The sequence below is a fragment of the Poecilia formosa genome, unplaced genomic scaffold (genome assembly GCF_000485575.1).
Source record: "Poecilia formosa unplaced genomic scaffold, Poecilia_formosa-5.1.2 Scaffold490, whole genome shotgun sequence".
Taxonomy (NCBI): Eukaryota; Metazoa; Chordata; class Actinopteri; order Cyprinodontiformes; family Poeciliidae; genus Poecilia; species Poecilia formosa.
In genome coordinates this window covers 158,464-176,462 of record NW_006800429.1, presented here as the reverse complement: position 1 = coordinate 176,462, position 17,999 = coordinate 158,464, and the positions used below count along the sequence as shown (strand labels likewise).

Sequence of the window (17,999 nt, the reverse complement as noted above, 5' to 3'; positions counted from 1 at the left end):
GGACAAAGTAGTCTCTCTCTGTGCCGTTGAGCTCAACCAGGTTTCTAGTGAAATGTTGCCTAATCATCATGAGGGTAGTTCAACATTATACAGACAAACAAAATATTTATTAATCTGTCAGTCTAGTCAAATAGCAACACTGATTAAAATAAACATAATTGTGGAACTGCAGCCCCTCTGCTAATCTGACTGACCTACTTTAACTGGTTTCCTGGACCTGAATCTGAATCCCAGATTTAAATCTCACCAGTTCTTCTCTGCTCAGCTGAAACTCCTTCATAGCAACTTGATGTTCTGATTCTGACGAATGTTCACACCCAAATTAAAAACTCAGGAATCAGAATGCATGAAAATACACAAATACACCAACAAACAGAAAATTTGCTGGTTTCCATCTGGGATCCATGAGCAGCAACATGCCAGGTCTGTAACATTTCTTCAAATGTTATTGGGTATTGGTTATAAACAAAGTTCTGAGTCTGAACTGATATGTTTCTGGTGCTGATTGACTCAAAGCACTAAACAGAGGTTTAATTGTTTCTGTTTTTCTCTGACGTTTTGCTTTGATGTGTTGCAGGTATCCTCCTTGCCATGACCTCCATTGGCCCGGCGCTCGGCTTCGTCACCGGATCCTTCCTTATGCGCTTCTATGTGGACTTTGACAAACTGCCCAGAGGTGAGGATTCACTCTGCTGACGGGTCCCAGCTGGACCAAAACACAGACAGTTCACTTGTTTAACATTAGCAAACAAAAGGGAGGACTTCCTGTTTGACACAGACGCTCAAAGTGAAACAGAGGAATGGATGCGGGTCACTCACCAACTGACTGCTAAAACTACCAGGAGCAAAACATAGATGATTAAAATCAAATGTACGCCCTTTAGGGAACTCATTGTTTCCTTTTTCTACAGAAGTTATATTTATCACTGGGGAGTTGGCAGGAAATATGAGAACAACAAACATCAATATGAACCCAGGAGCGTTTAAAAGCTCCAACCCGTTTCCTGGAATCCAGCAGTTCCTGAAGAAAACAGTGACTTCCAACAAGGATGCTCCACTTTTAGTTCAGCGTTTGAGCCAGACGTGCAGCAGCAGCGCTGAAGCCTTGGGGTGTTCACCGCAAAAAAAACATAAGAAACAGCAGGAGCCAGAGAAAATAAACCCTTCAGGATTTCACAGACCAAGCTGCTGGCAGGGACCGGCATTCAGTTACAAATATCTACGGCTTGATTTCAGAACCAATGAAAGCTTCACACTTTGCTGCTGGTGCAGATAGTAAAGGTCAGAGGTCACTCAGCAGGATGCTACTTTTATCTCAACAGGAGGCATTTCCTTGCTTCTTCAAGCCGCTTTACAGCTGAAAGATAAAAACACTTCATTATTCAGTAAATATTCATTCAGCAGCTAGCAAGAAAAAAAAAGCAATGCAATTAAATCCTTAATGCTCAGAGACTGCGCTAAAGTAAATCAGTATTTAAACATGTGAGCTCAGATTCAGCAGGGATACAAGCAAACTGTGGGTTCAGGAAATAAAAACTCATTTCAATAGATTTTAATTTAGCTGTTGTGATCTTCAGATTGTTGTTCGCTCAGGTGCTGCTCCAGTTTGACATGTTTGTGATTAACAGATCTACAGTTGGCAGACCTGTCTGAACAAAAGCATATTTTTTCATACGGGGTGTGTGTACAAGAAAGACAAGATGTTGCAACTCTGATTGTGTGTGGGTATTGCTCAGTTATCATAAATCAAGACTTTGCACCAATTCAACTCAGTTCAAAGGTTTTCATAATTAAGTTGTAAAAGAATCTGGTCAACAATTAAATGTACATTCTCCAATGAATTATCACTCATCAAATATTAAACTGGGTCATTTTTACATTATTTTAGTTTCCTACCTTTTTATTTTAGGAAAGAACCTGGCTCCTATCTCTGCATATTATTATTATTAATGATATTTAAACTCAGTGGAGGACTGCAGGAAACAGAGCCAACATCATTCTGGACCTTTTAACCTGAAAGGGAGTGAACATACTTTTAATGTTTAACTGAAAGTAAACTCGCATGTCTTTTACTTCCACTTTGAATGTGAGGACACACTGAATCATTGAAACAACGTCTTTTCAACATTTCTATTTCTTCATTTTCATTTTAGCAGCAGAGGCTCATGTAGTTCTAATTTCATCTTTCTGAATTCTGAATCCTTCATTGGCTTTTTATATAATCCTTAAAGTGAAATTAATCCCCAAGCCAACTTGTTTTTTGCTGATTAACTGTCTAAATATCATTTAGACAGTCTAAATGTCTAAATGACATTTAGACAGTCTAAAGGGACTGTCTAAATGTCAAAAGTATGGTTTTGACATTTTGACAAAAGTTTTATTTAAGTTGCATTTTGTGTTTACTCTGCTATATACTGACTGGATTTTGGCCATAATAAATTTTTTCCATTAAAGCCCAGATGAAGAGACTTTTGTAAAAGAGATTAATAATCTCAATAGATTTCAAGGAAACAAGTAAAATAAAAAAACTGAAGTAGCTAACATGCTTCATGCTGCTTGTTAGATGCAACCTAAATATTTGAATGTAGTAAAAAAATGGATCCATTTGAACTAACTACAATATCAATAGGCTAAAAAATTATTTGCTACATGAAATGTCTGAAACAGAGAGTAAAATGAGAAACAGTTTTAGATGGTTTAGCAGTTGTTAACTATAGAGAACACAGGCATTTTCTTTTCTCCAGCAATATGGTCAAAACATTTCTTTAAGTTCTGCACAGTTGGAAAACCATTAAGCTCACAAAAACAAATGATTATTGTTTTGTAAGCATGTCATGACTTCCTGACATCTGCAACATGGACGAAGGAGCGGAAGTTGTTTTCTAAACAAGGCGAGAAGAAGAGATGCAGTTATCTGCTGCAGCCACACAGGCAGACCCACTAGATGTTATCAAGCGCACCCAGTGGAATGCTGTGATTCTATTGGCTGGAATGGTTGCTAGGTGACGGTACTCCTTGATCCCCAGAGAGCAGAAAATAACTTGCAAGCAAGCAGAAAGGTTTGCGAGCGCAGATTTGATCCATGCAGAGAGAAAGTTTGCACGGGAGGAGAAAATCTGAGGGAGAACAGAGAATATTTGAAAGAGAGCAGAAGTTTTGAGCGCAAGAATTACAAGTTTTGAGAGCAGAAAGATTAAATCTGCTTTCAAATTGAAAATTTGAAAATTGAAAACCATAAGCTCTGGACTTCTGGCGGTAAAATTCCCGCCCAACAGACTAACCGACTACAGAGTTGAGAGAGTGATGGGGTGATGGCAGCACCCACTGCTCACTTCAGATGGATCGCTGCTGCTGTCGCCATTAAACCCTCCAACAGCACAAAAAAGTCTCCAGAAGGTCTGAGGAATCACCAAATGTTGCATCGTAGACAGTCACTAAGTTGGTTTGAGTCTCTCCTGGAACTGTCCACTGTGTGAGGGGTTTGTTTTCACAGGGGCTATTAGTTAAGGAATGTAATGATGAATGTTCTCATAAAGCCGTCATTCATCAAGGTTCCTGTGAACACACAATGACAGGAATGTGTGTGTTTGTGTGTGAGCATGTGGGATTATGAGATTATTTTGTTCCTCACACGTTCTTTGTTGTGTCTTTGAACCAGATTATGTGCTAAGCCTTTGGGCTGTTGAGCTTCAGTTTGTCCGTTAGGGTTGGGTCAAACTCTGATGGCTGACCCGGTGGCCTCCACTGGTTCTGGTTTCTGTTCTGCTGTGGCAGCAGGCAGCATGCGCTAAGATAAAGTATATTTGTTACAGAGCTTTGATGCCAAGCTTCACATTCTGGGCCTGATTCACTAGAAGAGCAGATGACTTCTTAAACTCATTGACATATAGAGGAAGTTCAACAAAGAAGCTGCCGAATGACATTCATAAAAATCCAGCAGATAAAGGTTTAAATCGGCAATCTGATGAATTTGTGGTTTCCAAACGTTTCACTCTCCAGGTGACTGATCTTATATAATGTCAGTTTGAATAACGTCACCAACCTCTCAGTGTTTCAAAGAAATTATAAACTGACTCACAATGACTTTCACTTTGCATTGTTTTTAAATGCGTCATCAGGAAGCATAACTGACTCTGCCAAGCATTAATATGAAAACCAGGGAGCATCAGTGTCTGCTGTCCTAGTTTTCAGGTGTTGGTGAAATTAATTCTCCAGGCTTTCTGAAGGTCTGGGTTACAGTTCTTCAGAAACTGTTTACTTTGCAGGATCCATGATAGAAGGAGCTTTCTTACTGAGTTATGTGGGTTCAGAAAAAGTCTTAGCAAAATTAATTCAACAGATCCACATTTTTCGTGTCCCCCTGAAAACAACAAAGGAGAACAGAAAATGGAAAACAGATGGTTAAGCAGAAATGTGGTAGCAGTCCAGACAAACTGCAGTAAATATCTGTCCTGAAGAGTCTGTTTCAGCTTCAGACACAGCAGGAACAGACTGAAGCTGATCAATTAGACTCTGATTAAATAGATGACAAACCTTTTATGGAGATAAATGAACACTGGTATGTTTCAAAATATAGATGTTTTTCTTGCTAATTAAATATTTAGTTTGAAGTGAAGAATTTAGCTCAGAGCTTAATATTTTGGTAATATTCTAAATTCACTTGCCAATAAGTGGAAGTGAGCTTATTGGCAAATATTTAGCTTACCAAAGAAACATTTAGTTTGGAGCTAAATATTTAGTTTGCTAATTAAACATTTAATTGAAACTGTGACATTTCAATTAAATGGGGTGTCTTGCCTCTCTCCCAGTAACCACAGGAGACTGGGACCAGTTGATCAATTCAACGAAGCTTCATGGGACAGTTGATGCTTTGCTGAATTTGACTGGGAAATAAAGTTTTTCTCCCAGGTTTTTAAGAAAACCTGCTCACCGTTCTGGCTTTCAAAGCTCATGGTTTTTAGTTCTCGTCATCGTCTGTTAGCGTGTTTGTGCAACAACCGCTCTTTCACTCTCTATGGTCACACATTTCTGATTTTCATTGTACCTTAAAATCAACTGATACTAAACAAAAACATTCAGACAAACCGTTTCTCAACCCGCTCATGCAACCACTGTGAGCCTCGAGCGTTTCGAGTTCAAGTCTGGTTTGTAAAAGCAAAGTAAGCATGACGGCACCATCTGCATATTTTCATTTTTAGTTTTTTAAGTTTATCTCTGCTTCTTAGAGAGAACTGTGGTTCCTAAACTGGAAAATAGATTTCATAGTCTCACCTGGATGAAATTCTGAGCACTGCAGCTGGTAACATTAACGAACATGAAATGTGATGTTAAAAGTCAAACTTCAGCAAATACGGGACTAAATGTGCCTTCAGATACATTTGCTGTGAGCAGGAACATTGGAGGGCAGCCATGCTGGACCTGGGCTGGAAGCTGTTTATTTTGTTGTATTTTTTACCTCGGAGTGATCAACTTTCTATTATTTCTATCTCAGTTTGATGCATCAGGACCTCCCACACTTCCTTATCTGTGCCCTCTGTTCCCCATATCTTTCCCAGTTTCCCGTTACAACAGTTTAATCTATTGTTATGTTGTAACGTGTTGTTCTGAGCCGTCTTTAAATGCAACTGGAGATTAAGATGTCTGCACCGTTTTTGCATCTTTAGGGCAGAAACTGAGACGTGTGCAGAATGTCTCAAGGCAGACGAGTCATGCCATGAGATGTTTGTGTGTCTCACGGCATGACTCGTCTGCCACTCATGGCTGTGTGTGGTCGAGTCATGGCAGAAAACGAGCAAAATGCAAAGACCATGGCAGATTTTTCCAAGCAAATCGAGTTGAGTGATGCTGCTGGATGCAGATAAAGTTAGCTAAACTAGCTAATCCAAGCTAAAATATCAGCTTAAACTTGTTATTTTGTAACTTTTTGTTAAAAAGGGTAATTAGGAGTAGTTTTACTACACTGTACAATTTACTTATTATTGCTACTCTTACTTGAGTAGATTGACTTTTTATTTAAAGAAATAAACTTCAGAGATGGGTTTTTCTACATGTTGCTGTTTACGTCGTTATTGCTGATTTTGTATTATTAAACATGGTTATTTTATATGAACATTAGTTCATGTATTTATTTTAATGTAAAAGCCCGTTGACGGCCCAGCTAAAGTCCTCTGGAGCCGAGTCTGGCACCTGATCATTGGTAGATCTGTAGAAACTAAACTCCTGAGAAAGTAAAACCATGAGCATTGCTGCTGGATGGGTTTGAACAGGTTCTGATCCAGTTTCCATGGAAAGCCTCATGGGAAAGTGACAGAATGCCAGTGATTAATCATCATTTATCTTAGATCTTCCTCCCAGACAGACTCTACCAGTTAAACAGCAAATAACACATGGATGTATGGTGAAATGTGTAACATGTTGTTTGAGATCATTTCTCTTGAATTCGGAGGATGTTTAAATTAAATGTAAGTTGTGTTTTGTGTGTGCGGTCCAGGTGAGATAGAGCTGGAACAGAAAGACCTCCGCTGGGTCGGGGCCTGGTGGCTGGGTTTCCTCGTCGCCTCCAGCTTCCTCTTCCTCACTGCTCTGCCGTACCTATTCTTCCCCAGAGAGATGCCCAAAGAGGTGAGTCAGGATCAGCTGACGAATCGTTCCACCGCCATTTCACCCCAGAACAGACACCGTTACTCACTGCAGCAGAACCTGGAATTACATGAAAAGTTACTTTACATGACACGAATGTTGGAGGTTAAGAATTATGTAAAAATTAGTGATGATTCTGTCTTCGTCTGCAGAGTGTAGAGATGAGAATCAGGACTTTTACATTAGGACATTTTTCATGATTTCCCCCATTTTCATTCCACTGTAAGTTACAGCGTGTTCAGTGTCTCCATGTTTATCTTTGGTTTGTAGGGTGGGGGGTTGCCTCTCCACTGTTGGCTCTCCATTGTTGCCTCTCTTGTGTGACTTCTGAGTTTCCCTGTGATGAACTGGGGATCAGACCAGTCCAGGGTGGACCCAACCAGCAACTGTCTTCTGCTCATATGAGTTTGGTCCAGTCAGGTAACGGCTCCGGCTCAGACCTGAAGGAGATGCAGTATTCTGGGTTTTCCACCTATGGGGCCATGACTGGAACATCTTCAGACTGATCTAGATCTGAACTGTCCCATGATGGATGACATAACTCCTCACCTTCTGAGTCCAGAGATCCTAGAGGAGCCAAACAGCTGTGAACCTCTGCAGGCCGTGATGAAGCTTATGGCTTTAATCCACCTACAGAGCCAGACGTCTCCTCAAAGGAAGCAACCTTAAGAAAACCTCGTCGTCATGATGACACCACTCCAGATGTGGTCCAGTCCAGGCAAAGTCCAACATGCACTGGGAACCAGTTCAACTACCAGCTGAGGATACAGACAGCTCCTGCTGCAGGTTCACAAGGACTGGAAGGTTGTCAAAGCAACCAGATACCCATCACTCCCACAGAATGAGGATCTGTGAGTCAACAGATCAACACTTGAGGAATTGGCCAGCTCAGCAGATCTCTGGTTGGGTTGATTCTGTTCAGGATGAAAGCTGCTCCGCTCCTTCTGGACCTCAGGTTCAATGCCTGGAGCCTGGACCGTTGGGTCCCATTGTCTGGTCCCTTGTAGCTAGGATTGCTTCTGTTGCTCCAGTTGCGACACTGAGAAGCGTGTTAACCACCGTGATCTGTTGCTGTCCAGAGGCGTCTGTCGCTCAAGGCTAATCCTGTTCCTCTGTGACTCAGTTGCTCACAATGAAAACAAGCACTGTGGCTCAACAACATGACGATTCCTGGAGCGCCTAATGTGTGTGATTAAAATGTTTGTGGGAAGACGTAGTTCCTGCAGACCACCAGTCAGATGTGTGAGCAGAGGGGATTCTTCACAGCTCTGGGAGGATTTTTCCAGAGGAAGTCGTTTCCTCGAACACAGTTTATGTGCAGGGGGCCGCCTGTGGTCCGCTGCGCCTGATGAAGATCTGCTGAGGTCAGTGAAATGGCCGAACAGAGGATCAGGTTTGTTGACAGAAGCCGGAGAAGAGGACAGAAGAGGAGGCAGGAATGTCATTAGATATGACTTAGTGGAGCTCAGTCCTGCTACAGCTTGTTGAGGTAAAGAGAGTTCAGCGAGTTTTGGCTCCGACCCATTTAGCAAGCAGCAGCATAAACATTATATAAACTGCACATTTTCAACTAAATGATGCAGCTGTGTAGGAGATTACGCAACAGAGTTCCAGTTTATAAAATACTTCAGTGAGTTCAGTGCAAAAAGACTTCAGCTGAAAAATAAGCAACAATTTTTACTTTCTATTTCCTTCTGAAGCAAAACGTCCTGGAATCTGTATGAGAATGTGTTTATGCTTCCTGAGCCACAGAGGCAGCACAAACGAGACCCACTCATGTTCAATCGATCACAACATTAAAACAGGAAAATCCACAAGTACAACGTCTGAATTCTCAAATTAATCCACCAAAGACGGGCTGCGTCATTGACTATATGGGAATATAATTTACAGTGATGAATACACACATGGATTTATTTGTGAAACCTGTTCAGTCTAGTTCTCGGTCAAGGCAGACAAAGCAAGAGAGCAATGAAAGGAAAATTATATTTTATAAGTTTAGTATTCAGCATTCAGCTCCATGTTGTGTAAATGTGGGTCAGATCAGCAGCATCAAGTTCTGACAACATGAAACCGGGTCAGGAAAGGTTCTGACTTAGACATGAGCCTCATTCTTCTGTAATGAAAAGAAGTCAAACTGAGAGTCAGTCAGTTTGTCTGGATTTGCACCTGGTGTTAAAATTGAAAGTCAGAGACTTGGCTCTGACCCGGTGTTGTGCAACGACCTGACCGAGATCCAGCTGTTCAGGACCAGCTGCAGAGTCTGCATAATGCAGTGAATTGTCTGCAAACGACCAGTGAATGGTCGTTTGCAGACCAGAACCGTTCATCTGGTTCCTCTCTATGCAGAATGAAGAGGGCGACCAGGAGTCCAGAACCGACATCGAGCCGCCGCCGATGACCGACCCCGTGAGGGATCTCACCCTGCTCCAGTTCCTTAAAAGTAAGACTCATTTTCCCTGATTCCACTTACTGTTTGACACCGCTGAGGCCACTCTGGGTCAGGATGGGTCAGGATGCTGACCGCCTGCTGCTGACCGTTTCCTGCTGACCGTTTGCTGTCTCAGAGCCAGGAGCTCTGCATCATAACCTTTGGCTCAGTCCCAGTAAACATGCAGAACACTCATGTTTACTGCGTGATGAACAATGAAAACATTCATCTGGAAAACGTTTTCCAGATGACTGATCTAAAAATGAAACCCAAAGTGTTTCCACGTCCCAACTGGTCCAATCTGAAACTAAAACAGGTCCGATTCCCCAGGTTTCCCTCGCATCGCCCTGCGGACGCTGAGCGGGCCCATCTACCTGCTGGTGGTTCTGGCGCTGGTCAACATGGCAGCGCTGGTTTCCGGCCTCGCCACCTTCATGCCCAAGTTCATCGAGAAGCAGTTCAGTCAGACCATTCCCTTATCCAACATGATGATCGGTGAGAGCGCCGCAAACGCCAACGCTGTGGCTCCAGATGGTTTTGAACTCAGCAGAACTCAGGATGTTCTAGTCATGGTTCTATGACTTTGTGTTTCTGTGTTTTGTGATGTGAAGCTCTTTGAGCTGCCATGTTGCTGAATGTTCTAGAATAGTAAACTCGATTTGCTGTAACTGGGCCTCCCTGCTTCAGGGGGAATCGGGATGCCGCTGGCGGTGCTGGGCGTGGTTCTAGGTGGAGCTCTGATGCGACGGTTCAACATGTCAGTCAGGGGCGCCAGCAAGCTGTGCACAGCGGCCATCTTGCTCTGCCTGATCTCCGCCCTGCCCATGATCTTCATCGGCTGCTCCACCCAGAAGGTCGCTGAGGTTTACCCTGACAGGTAACGCCTCCGTCCGCCTCCATCAGTGATTCATAACTCACAGCCAGTCTTTAGTCAGCCATGCTCAGGAGATTCTGTTGGACCTGGTTCTTTTTGGGGTTTGTTTTAAACTCCTCCACCAATGTGTGGTTCTGGTTCTGATCTCAGTTGGGCTGAATTGGTTTGTGTGTGTCCCCAGGAACAGTTCCCCAAAGTGCAGCGCTGGCTGTGGCTGTCCTCCTGACGCGTTCAATCCCATCTGCGGTTCCAATGGCGAGGAGTACAGGTCTCCGTGCCACGCCGGCTGTTTGAACAAAGTAATGGACGCAGACAACAAACCCACGGTGAGCTGAGTCTTCAGTCACTGAGTTGAATATGGATTCAGTAACTCCAGATTCACCCCGGACCAGCAGAACCATCAAATCACAGCCCAATCTGAGTCTCCTCCAGTCCATTACTTTGGTACTCCGTCCCAACTCACCCGTTGATCTCCTCTGGCTCAGTTGGTGCTTCCATGATGTTCTGATGATCTGCAGAGGTTTCTCCACCTGCACCATCAATTTCAGCCCTGCTGTGGAGCAGAAAATACCTCCACTACCTCTGCTTAGTGTTCAATAACTCATCCTGCACAGCCACAGCTACAGCAGTTGATAGGTTCAAACACAGCAAACAGCAAAATGATCCACAAATATTTGAACAATGCAAAGTCCAAAAAACAAAAACAAAAAACACCGCAGCATCAGGAAATACAAGCAAAAGGGAAAATCCTGCAAATGGCAAAAACAACTGCAAATATGAAATATGACATCCTCCAGACCTCTAGGGGGAGTCTGGAGTCTGTGATACTACCAGTGTAAATATGCTGATTTTCAGACTGCGTGTTCGAAAAGCACAACAAACCTTTTCTTTATTGAGGGTCGGGTCTCATATTATCTGCTGATCGACTCCCCCTGCTGGACTGGAGGACTTCCATTATGGAGGAACTTTTCAGTGTTTTATACTTGCAGCTGTTTTTACTGTAATCGCAGCGTTTTCCTCCAGGCTCCCATTTCCTTTGTTTGCAGCATTTTTCATGTGCATTCGTTTTTTGTGGTTTGGAGTTTGCATCATTCACATGTTTTCACCTGTTGGCCATACTGCCCTCTCAGCGGGGTGACCTGGGTCAGGCCATGCAAGCAGGTGGTCAGGTTCTGATCGTCTGTTATGCATTAATAATAATAACAATAATAATAATATGTTTTATTAAACAAAATAACCTAATACTACAAGCTGTATGATTTTAAGTTGTGATGTGAGGAGCTGCAGAGAGGAATAAAGGTGGATGGAGTGGATTGATATTCTTTGTTTTTTCTTTATATCAAATTCATATGATAAACAAGCGAGGACCAAACCTTGAAGAACAAGAAAGATGTTCTGTAAGATGGTGTCAAAGGTTGCTCAGAGTCGTTGGCAGATCATGATGGAAATGATTCTCATCCCAAATGTTTAACAGAACCTCTGGAGTAAACTGGATCACGTGTTTTGATTCTGTTTTCAGAGTTTTGAACTCCCAAAAAACTATTCTTTTCACATTGTTTTTAAAGTCTGATACCAGAGCTCAGGATGAGGAATGTTACCATGGAAACGGTGTCCTCAACATTATCCCGACCATCTGTCTGTTTCTATAGAACTTCACAAACTGTCGGTGCATCTATGACGGTTCTGGTTCGGCCCAGCCCGGGACCTGCGGCAGTAGCTGTTCCCACCTCTTACTGCCCTTCATCATCCTGATGGGGATCACCAGCTTCATCATCTCCTTCACCCAGACGCCCTCCTACATGATGGTACTCAGGTAGGAGAGCCACAGCTGGCTTCCGGTTGGTTGGATGGTTTATTGGATGTATGTATGTATGTATGTATGTATGAATGTATGAATGAATATTTGACTGGCCGGTTGTTTGTTGAACCTGTCAGAACCAAAGATCAGGAAGGGAATCTGGTTGTTTTCCAGCAGCTCTGTCCTGTTCTGGCTCATCTGGAGCTTCACAAACCTCCCATTCCATTCCATGTTTCCCTTCCTCACAGCCAGAATTCCCTGCAGTCTTGAGTTTTAAAGCTTTTTATCTTGAATGGTTGACTGGAGAGATTAAGGATCAGGTCTGGAAGGAAATCACATAAAACTCTCTGGTTCATCCAGAGGAACTCACTGATATAGCAGATCCTGTTCTGGGATCTGTTTATCATGTTTGCGTTTGTTCTGCAGGACGGTTCCGCCTGAAGATAAGTCGTTTGCTGTAGGAGTTCAGTACATGCTGTTCAGAGTCCTCGGTGAGTGACGGCGGCCCATCAGAATCTCTTGCACGTTCTGCTGCTGTTCTGCCATCCAGTAGAGAAACTGGCTCAGTTCTAAAGGGAACCAGCTGCTGCTAGATGTTTGTGGCCTTGTGAGCACTGGCGCCACCAGAAGATCAACTTGTGCAATGTTTTTGTCTGTGCAGCATTCCTGCCCGGCCCGGTTCTCTATGGCAGCATCATTGACACCACCTGCATCCTGTGGGGTGAGAAGTGCGGACAGCGGACTTCCTGTCTCTACTACAACCTGGACGGCTTCAGAAAGAGGTACCAGCTCCACCCACTGGTCATCCCAGGAACATTATTCACTTCCTAATAATCAGCTAAAAAAAAATTTATTGGCATTACATTAACCAGGTTGGAAGGCCTCCGCACCATCACCCTAATCTTTAACATTTCTTGTTCATAACCAAACTCAGGTTGCTTATCCCCCTGATGGTCCAGTAGACCCGGTTCTACTGGAACCAAAACTTCATTATCTGTTCCACCTCCAGGTGCTGTGGTTCTCTTTCTCTCTGCTCTGAGTCAAATCAATCAAACCCTTTGAGCAACCTGTTCCCCTCCTGGCCTGCGGGGGCGCTGCACCAAGAACCACTGAAGGAAATGACATATAAAACGTCCTTCTTCCTTCTTCTGACGCCTCCATTGGAAACTAAAATGGAGGCGTCATATTTTAGCGGTTGGTGGATTTCTCTTTAGTCTTTGGCTAAAGACCACGAGCCATTTCTCCTGCTAGCGCTAGGCTAGCATGTTAGCTTTGGCCATATTTACCCAGAATGCCCTGCGCTGTAGTCCACTTCCTTCTTTTAGAGTGGCCTCCGGTCCACTTAGTGTTCACATTCAAACCGAGCGAGAGTTCACTACAACTGAACCCAGGCCAAGGTTTGTGGGACCAGAGGTCAGAGGTTGGTTAGCGTTCACACCTCAGCAACCGGATCTGACTTTTCTAGACACATGGACAGGAGTTGGGTTGAAGTGGAGATGCAGCCTGAATCCACCAAGGAGACCTGGGCTCAGTCCAAGTTTATCAGGTAGAAGTTCCGTATTGTTCACTCCAAAGTTCCCCAGAAGGTTAAAGCAGTAACTCTTTTGTTTTAAATCATGTTCAGCTGAATCGTGCTGCCTTAGCAGGCCGTCCTTCCCCTCTTTCTGTCTCCCAGCAACCAGCACAGCTGAGCAAAGGTGCAATCTGGACATGTGTGCTCTTTCCCTGAGCTGAGAGTCCCAGTCCAGTCATGAGCACAAGATGAAACAAACCCTTAATCTGCTCAGAAAATGATTTCATGTCTTTGAATAGTTCAAAAATCAGAGTGTCTGATTCCTCTGGTGATTCAGGGAACGGTGAACCTGTAGCACTTTCTTTGCCTCTATCACTTTCAGCTTCACGCCATCAGTCATTTCAAGTATTTCCCAGCAGTCAGAGTTGGCGTTAGGTAGTGACTGCAGCTCTGTGTGTGCAGGTTCCTGGGTCTGATGGTGGTGTTTGTCTGCGGAGCGCTGCTCTGCTTCCTGCTGACCATGGTCGCCCTGAGAAGACGAGCCGGAGCTTTCCAGCTGCCGCTCAGAACCAATGGACGCTACGAGATGGTGGGAGAGCAGACAGCTCCGGAGAAAGAACAGAAAGCTCCGGAGAAAGAGCAGAAAGCTCCGGAGAAAGAGCAGACCCCAATGAAGACCTGAAGAGAGGCAGCAGGAGGACAAGCAGGAAGTGCTCCTAACTGCAACAGGAAGTGCTCCTGACGGGAACAGGAAGCTGCCCACTGTTTCTTCTGGTGTTGGCATAAAGAGCCGGTCAGCCCTAACAAGACAGTGTTTTTATGTTTGTGCCTCTACTATTCTGCACCCTCTGCTAATGTTTGCTGTGAGTTTTTGTACACAAAATGTTTTTTTATGCAGAATTTTTTTTTTACCCATCCTGCGAAACCGGTGGGTTCTGCAGCATGACGCAGAACAAAGACAGAAAACTGATCTTTAAATGGTTTTTATGGGACTTTTCTTTGTGAATTACAGCGCAGCTTTCAAAGTGAACACAGAAACATCATGACAGAAAATTCCATGAGCAGTGAACTACAGTTCTGACCTGAACCCGGTTCATTATGTACATAAACCCAGACTCTGTCTGAAAGGCTGTTCCAGTTCATCCTCAAGTCAGACATCTCCTCTCTAACCTGACAACAGCTGCAGGGAAACTGAAACCACATCGACTTTAGACTGACTTCAGAAATCTGCTTTTAAGTAGCTGCGGTTCTGCTACCATCCACTAGGTGCTGCTCAAGCGATCAGCACTCTAAATGAAGAGGAAGATGAGGTGAACGACTGATGAAGACGTGTACCTGACTCTAAGAGAGGAACAATAATCGGTGAATTCTTCAGATCAGAGCAAACGTCCGGACTTTCCTGCTGCTGCTTTGTGTTTTCAGACATTGAACCAAATTTCACGCTCAATGATCCTATTTTATATACCTCTACTACACATATAAAATGTATTTTTCTACAAGTGTGTTTAAGATTTTTGATTGAAACTTCTGGTCTTTTTCAGAACAGAAACAGTGACTTTATTAATGTGATTCAATGAAACGTATGTAAAACAAAATAAAAGTTTGTTTGTTTTATAAACTGTGTTTTTTAAGAGTAAAAATTGTTTTTTGAGTTTTTTTCTGTCAGAGATTAAAACCAACAGAAAATATGTTGATGGAAAAAAGGTTGGATGATTGTCTGGATGTTTGGTTGGTTGGTTGTTTGTTTGTTTGTATATTTGGTTAGTTGTTTGGTTGACTGTTTGGTTGGATGTTTCATTGGTTGGTTGGTTGGATTATCTCCCTCAGGATTTCATCTCTCCATTGTTTTTCTCTCCCTTGCTCTCGCTCATTCAGCGTTCCTCTAATTCGTTTCTGGATTCTCCATCCTGATCCTCCTGATTTCTCACTTCCCATTTCTTTCAGTTCAGCTTCAGCTAATTCAGGAAGTTATGGTTGGACTTTTGTTCAATGTTTGTTGTGTAAAATTCTGTGATCCAGGCAGGAAGCGCTTAATTTCTGGAAGCTGGGTTGTCATCGGCGCTGTCATCATGCAACTCCACCTCCTCCATCTTTAGATGATCTTCTTCTGTGGAAACATTTTAATCTTCATCATGTCAGCAGATCAGCAGCTAATTCTGGTTTATCTGATTCATAGTTCAGTTTTTACTCATTTTACTTCCTGAAACTCATGGATTCTCTTCCTGGGGATGAAACTTGAACTATTCTCCTACACCACTGGTTCTGATCTGGTTCTGACAGTTCGGATCAGAACCAGATCAGAGTCTGAGGTTCTGAAGGAAGAGTTTCCTGTTGACAGGTAGACGATGGGTTTACCTGCATTCCTGCCAGACAGACTGGTTTAGACACAGAGCTTCTTACAGGAACACGGTGCAGGTCCAGACCCGCGGGCCTGGAACCAGTACCATTTATTCCTCAAATATTTAAACAGTCACTCACACACTTTCACTGTAGGTGATCCGTTTACACAGAACCTGATGGAAAAGACCAGAAACATGTGGAAGATGAAAACAAAACTCTTTCATTTAATTAACAATTAAGATGCAAAATATTTATTTTAAGATTTAATATTTAAATGTTTTCGGTTTAGATACTTTTATTGCAGTTTTTCTGCCTTCAGTAGAACGATTATCATTAATTACTATTAGGATTGATCAGAAATGCTTAGACTTGTTGCGGTAGTTTTGATATTTTCCCAGCAGGCTGAGTGACATTCTGATTCTGGTTGAGGACAGAAAATGGGAAGTGCTGGTACCAATCCATGACCGGGTCCAGACCGAGAGAACCTGTATCTGTTTATAGGAAGGTTCTGCTGAACTGTGTGTGCAGCGATGCAGTAATCCAGTCATGAGTAATCATTTACGTAAAAGTGGAAAGTGGAAATTTGTTCAGCAACATGAGTCAGAACCAGAACCAGAGGTGAAAGGTTAAGCCGAGGTTCTGAGGAAGTCCAGGTTTCTCCTTCAGTCCAGACTTCGCTCTGCAGCAAAGAGACTATTTCCGTTTGGGTGAAATCAGGCAGACAACTGGAGATCATCTGCATGGAAGTGACCAGAGACAGACGGAGGCCCACAGCATGACTCCACCACCACCGTTCTCCACAGCTGGGATGAGACCGAATGTTTCTGGTTTCCTCCAACAGGAAGTCGGCAACACCGGGCGGTCAGCCCAACAGGAAGTCAGCTTCTCTCTCTGAGAGACAGCCGCTAAACCGGCAGGATGAAACCAGCAAAACCGTCCGGGCTGGTTCTGGTTCTGGTAGATCTGAGCCCCATGGACTCAGTTCAGACTCCACATATTCATTAAAACGTACTGAACCCTTTAACTTTCTCAGCATCGTATTTTAGTGAAATGTTGTTTAAAAGTAACATTTTTCAAAACTGCCCCTATTTACCTGCTAAAATAATACAATATAAATTACATTTCAAAGGCATTTTTCCATCAGAGGATTGAAAAATATTAAAATCCAATTGTAATGGAAATGCATTAAAATGTTCTGGAAGTCAGCAAACAAATCAACCAGATTTAGTTTAAAAGACAGAGGAACAAAAATAAACATTTAACCCAAAAATAAACCACCAGGATAAATATTCTCTTTTTTTTACATAAACATAGTTGATATTCTGAACTGATCAAATTAAAACCAGACCCAGAACAAAATGTTCAGGAAGCCTGAAGAGTTATACTGCCCCCTACTGGACGGTATGGTGCAGGAGTTTCATATGTTCTGTGTTGATATAAAATCTGAAGATTTCTAACAACATAAATAAAGCTTATGGGTAAACTGGCTTTTAGTCCATCAGGCTGGAAGCTTTTCTTCCTCTGTTTTAACTTTCGGCTGAAGGCGGCTTGTTTATTTCTTCCAGGAAACATTTTGTTTTCAACACAAAATGTTTCATTGAAACTCAAACAGTTACAAAGATCGCCTCTTAGATTTTCTATCATTTTTATTATTTCAGCAGCTGAAAAGAGACGAAGGTTCAGAAGAAGAAAACAACATGAAAAGAAAACATAACAGAAACCAGATTTGTTCTGGTTTCTGGGTTCACAGGCTGCTTGTCTCCCTCTGGTGGAGACACAGGCACATCACATTCTGAGTACTGCAGTCATGACTAGAGGTGATAGAGGCTGGGATTTATTTAAATCTGCTGTTGGGTCGTAAACCTGCTGAAACTTCTTCAGTTGTTCATAAATCGGAGTCCTCTACTAAATCTGACCGTCTGCATAAAGTTGGTCAAACTTTAACCCTAAACCCCGTGTCCAGTCACTCTGGCCTCTCATCACTGACATCATTCATTGTTCCCTCACCTCTGGTTCTGTTCCTGACAATTCAAAACCGTAAACATCACACCAATACTGAAAAAACCTGACTTAGTTCCTGCTAATCACTTCATACACACTTCCAACCGAAACGAGATCCCGACCGGATCATGTCCAACATCAGAAACACAACAAAACGTCTGCTGGAGTTTGTCATGTTTATTGTTATTAAAACAAATGACGATATTTGGTTTCTTACAAAACATTTCTTAATGTGGATTATTTCAGGAGTATTCTCAGATTAGCATGATCCATCTGTGTTTCAACATGAAAAATATGATCAAATGTCCTCGAACCATCTGCCATCACAAACAGCTGGAACCCCTCCTAGGACCTGCTAAGAGTGTGTGTATGTGTGTGTGTGTGTGTGTGTGTGTGTGTGTGT

General features: G+C 42.9%; 2 protein-coding genes across 5 annotated transcripts in view; one reads left to right on the top strand and one right to left on the bottom strand.

The window, feature by feature from the left end:
• Nucleotides 1-14,890, top strand: part of slco2b1 (solute carrier organic anion transporter family, member 2B1) — a 21,901-nt gene extending 7,011 nt beyond the window's left edge. For 2 of the 4 annotated variants that reach the window (XM_007578741.2, XM_016664506.1), the window contains exons 6-15: nt 578-676; nt 6,491-6,621; nt 8,989-9,082; nt 9,401-9,565; nt 9,758-9,947; nt 10,126-10,270; nt 11,594-11,757; nt 12,169-12,233; nt 12,404-12,524; nt 13,718-13,937. In XM_007578741.2, coding sequence (XP_007578803.1) covers nt 578-676; nt 6,491-6,621; nt 8,989-9,082; nt 9,401-9,565; nt 9,758-9,947; nt 10,126-10,270; nt 11,594-11,757; nt 12,169-12,233; nt 12,404-12,524; nt 13,718-13,937 — 1,394 coding nt within the window. Of the gene's footprint in view, nt 1-577; nt 677-6,490; nt 6,622-8,988; nt 9,083-9,400; nt 9,566-9,757; nt 9,948-10,125; nt 10,271-11,593; nt 11,758-12,168; nt 12,234-12,403; nt 12,525-13,717 lie in introns of all 4 variants that reach the window. The other 2 variants (XM_016664505.1, XM_016664504.1) reach the window with 2 other exon arrangements.
• Nucleotides 14,891-17,339: 2,449 nt separating this feature from the next.
• serpinf1 (serpin peptidase inhibitor, clade F (alpha-2 antiplasmin, pigment epithelium derived factor), member 1) overlaps nt 17,340-17,999 on the bottom strand; it is a 5,425-nt gene continuing 4,765 nt past the window's right edge. Inside the window, exon 8 of the mRNA XM_016664496.1 lies at nt 17,340-17,360. Within this exon, the coding sequence (XP_016519982.1) occupies nt 17,340-17,360 (21 nt within the window). The remainder of the gene's footprint in view (nt 17,361-17,999) is intronic.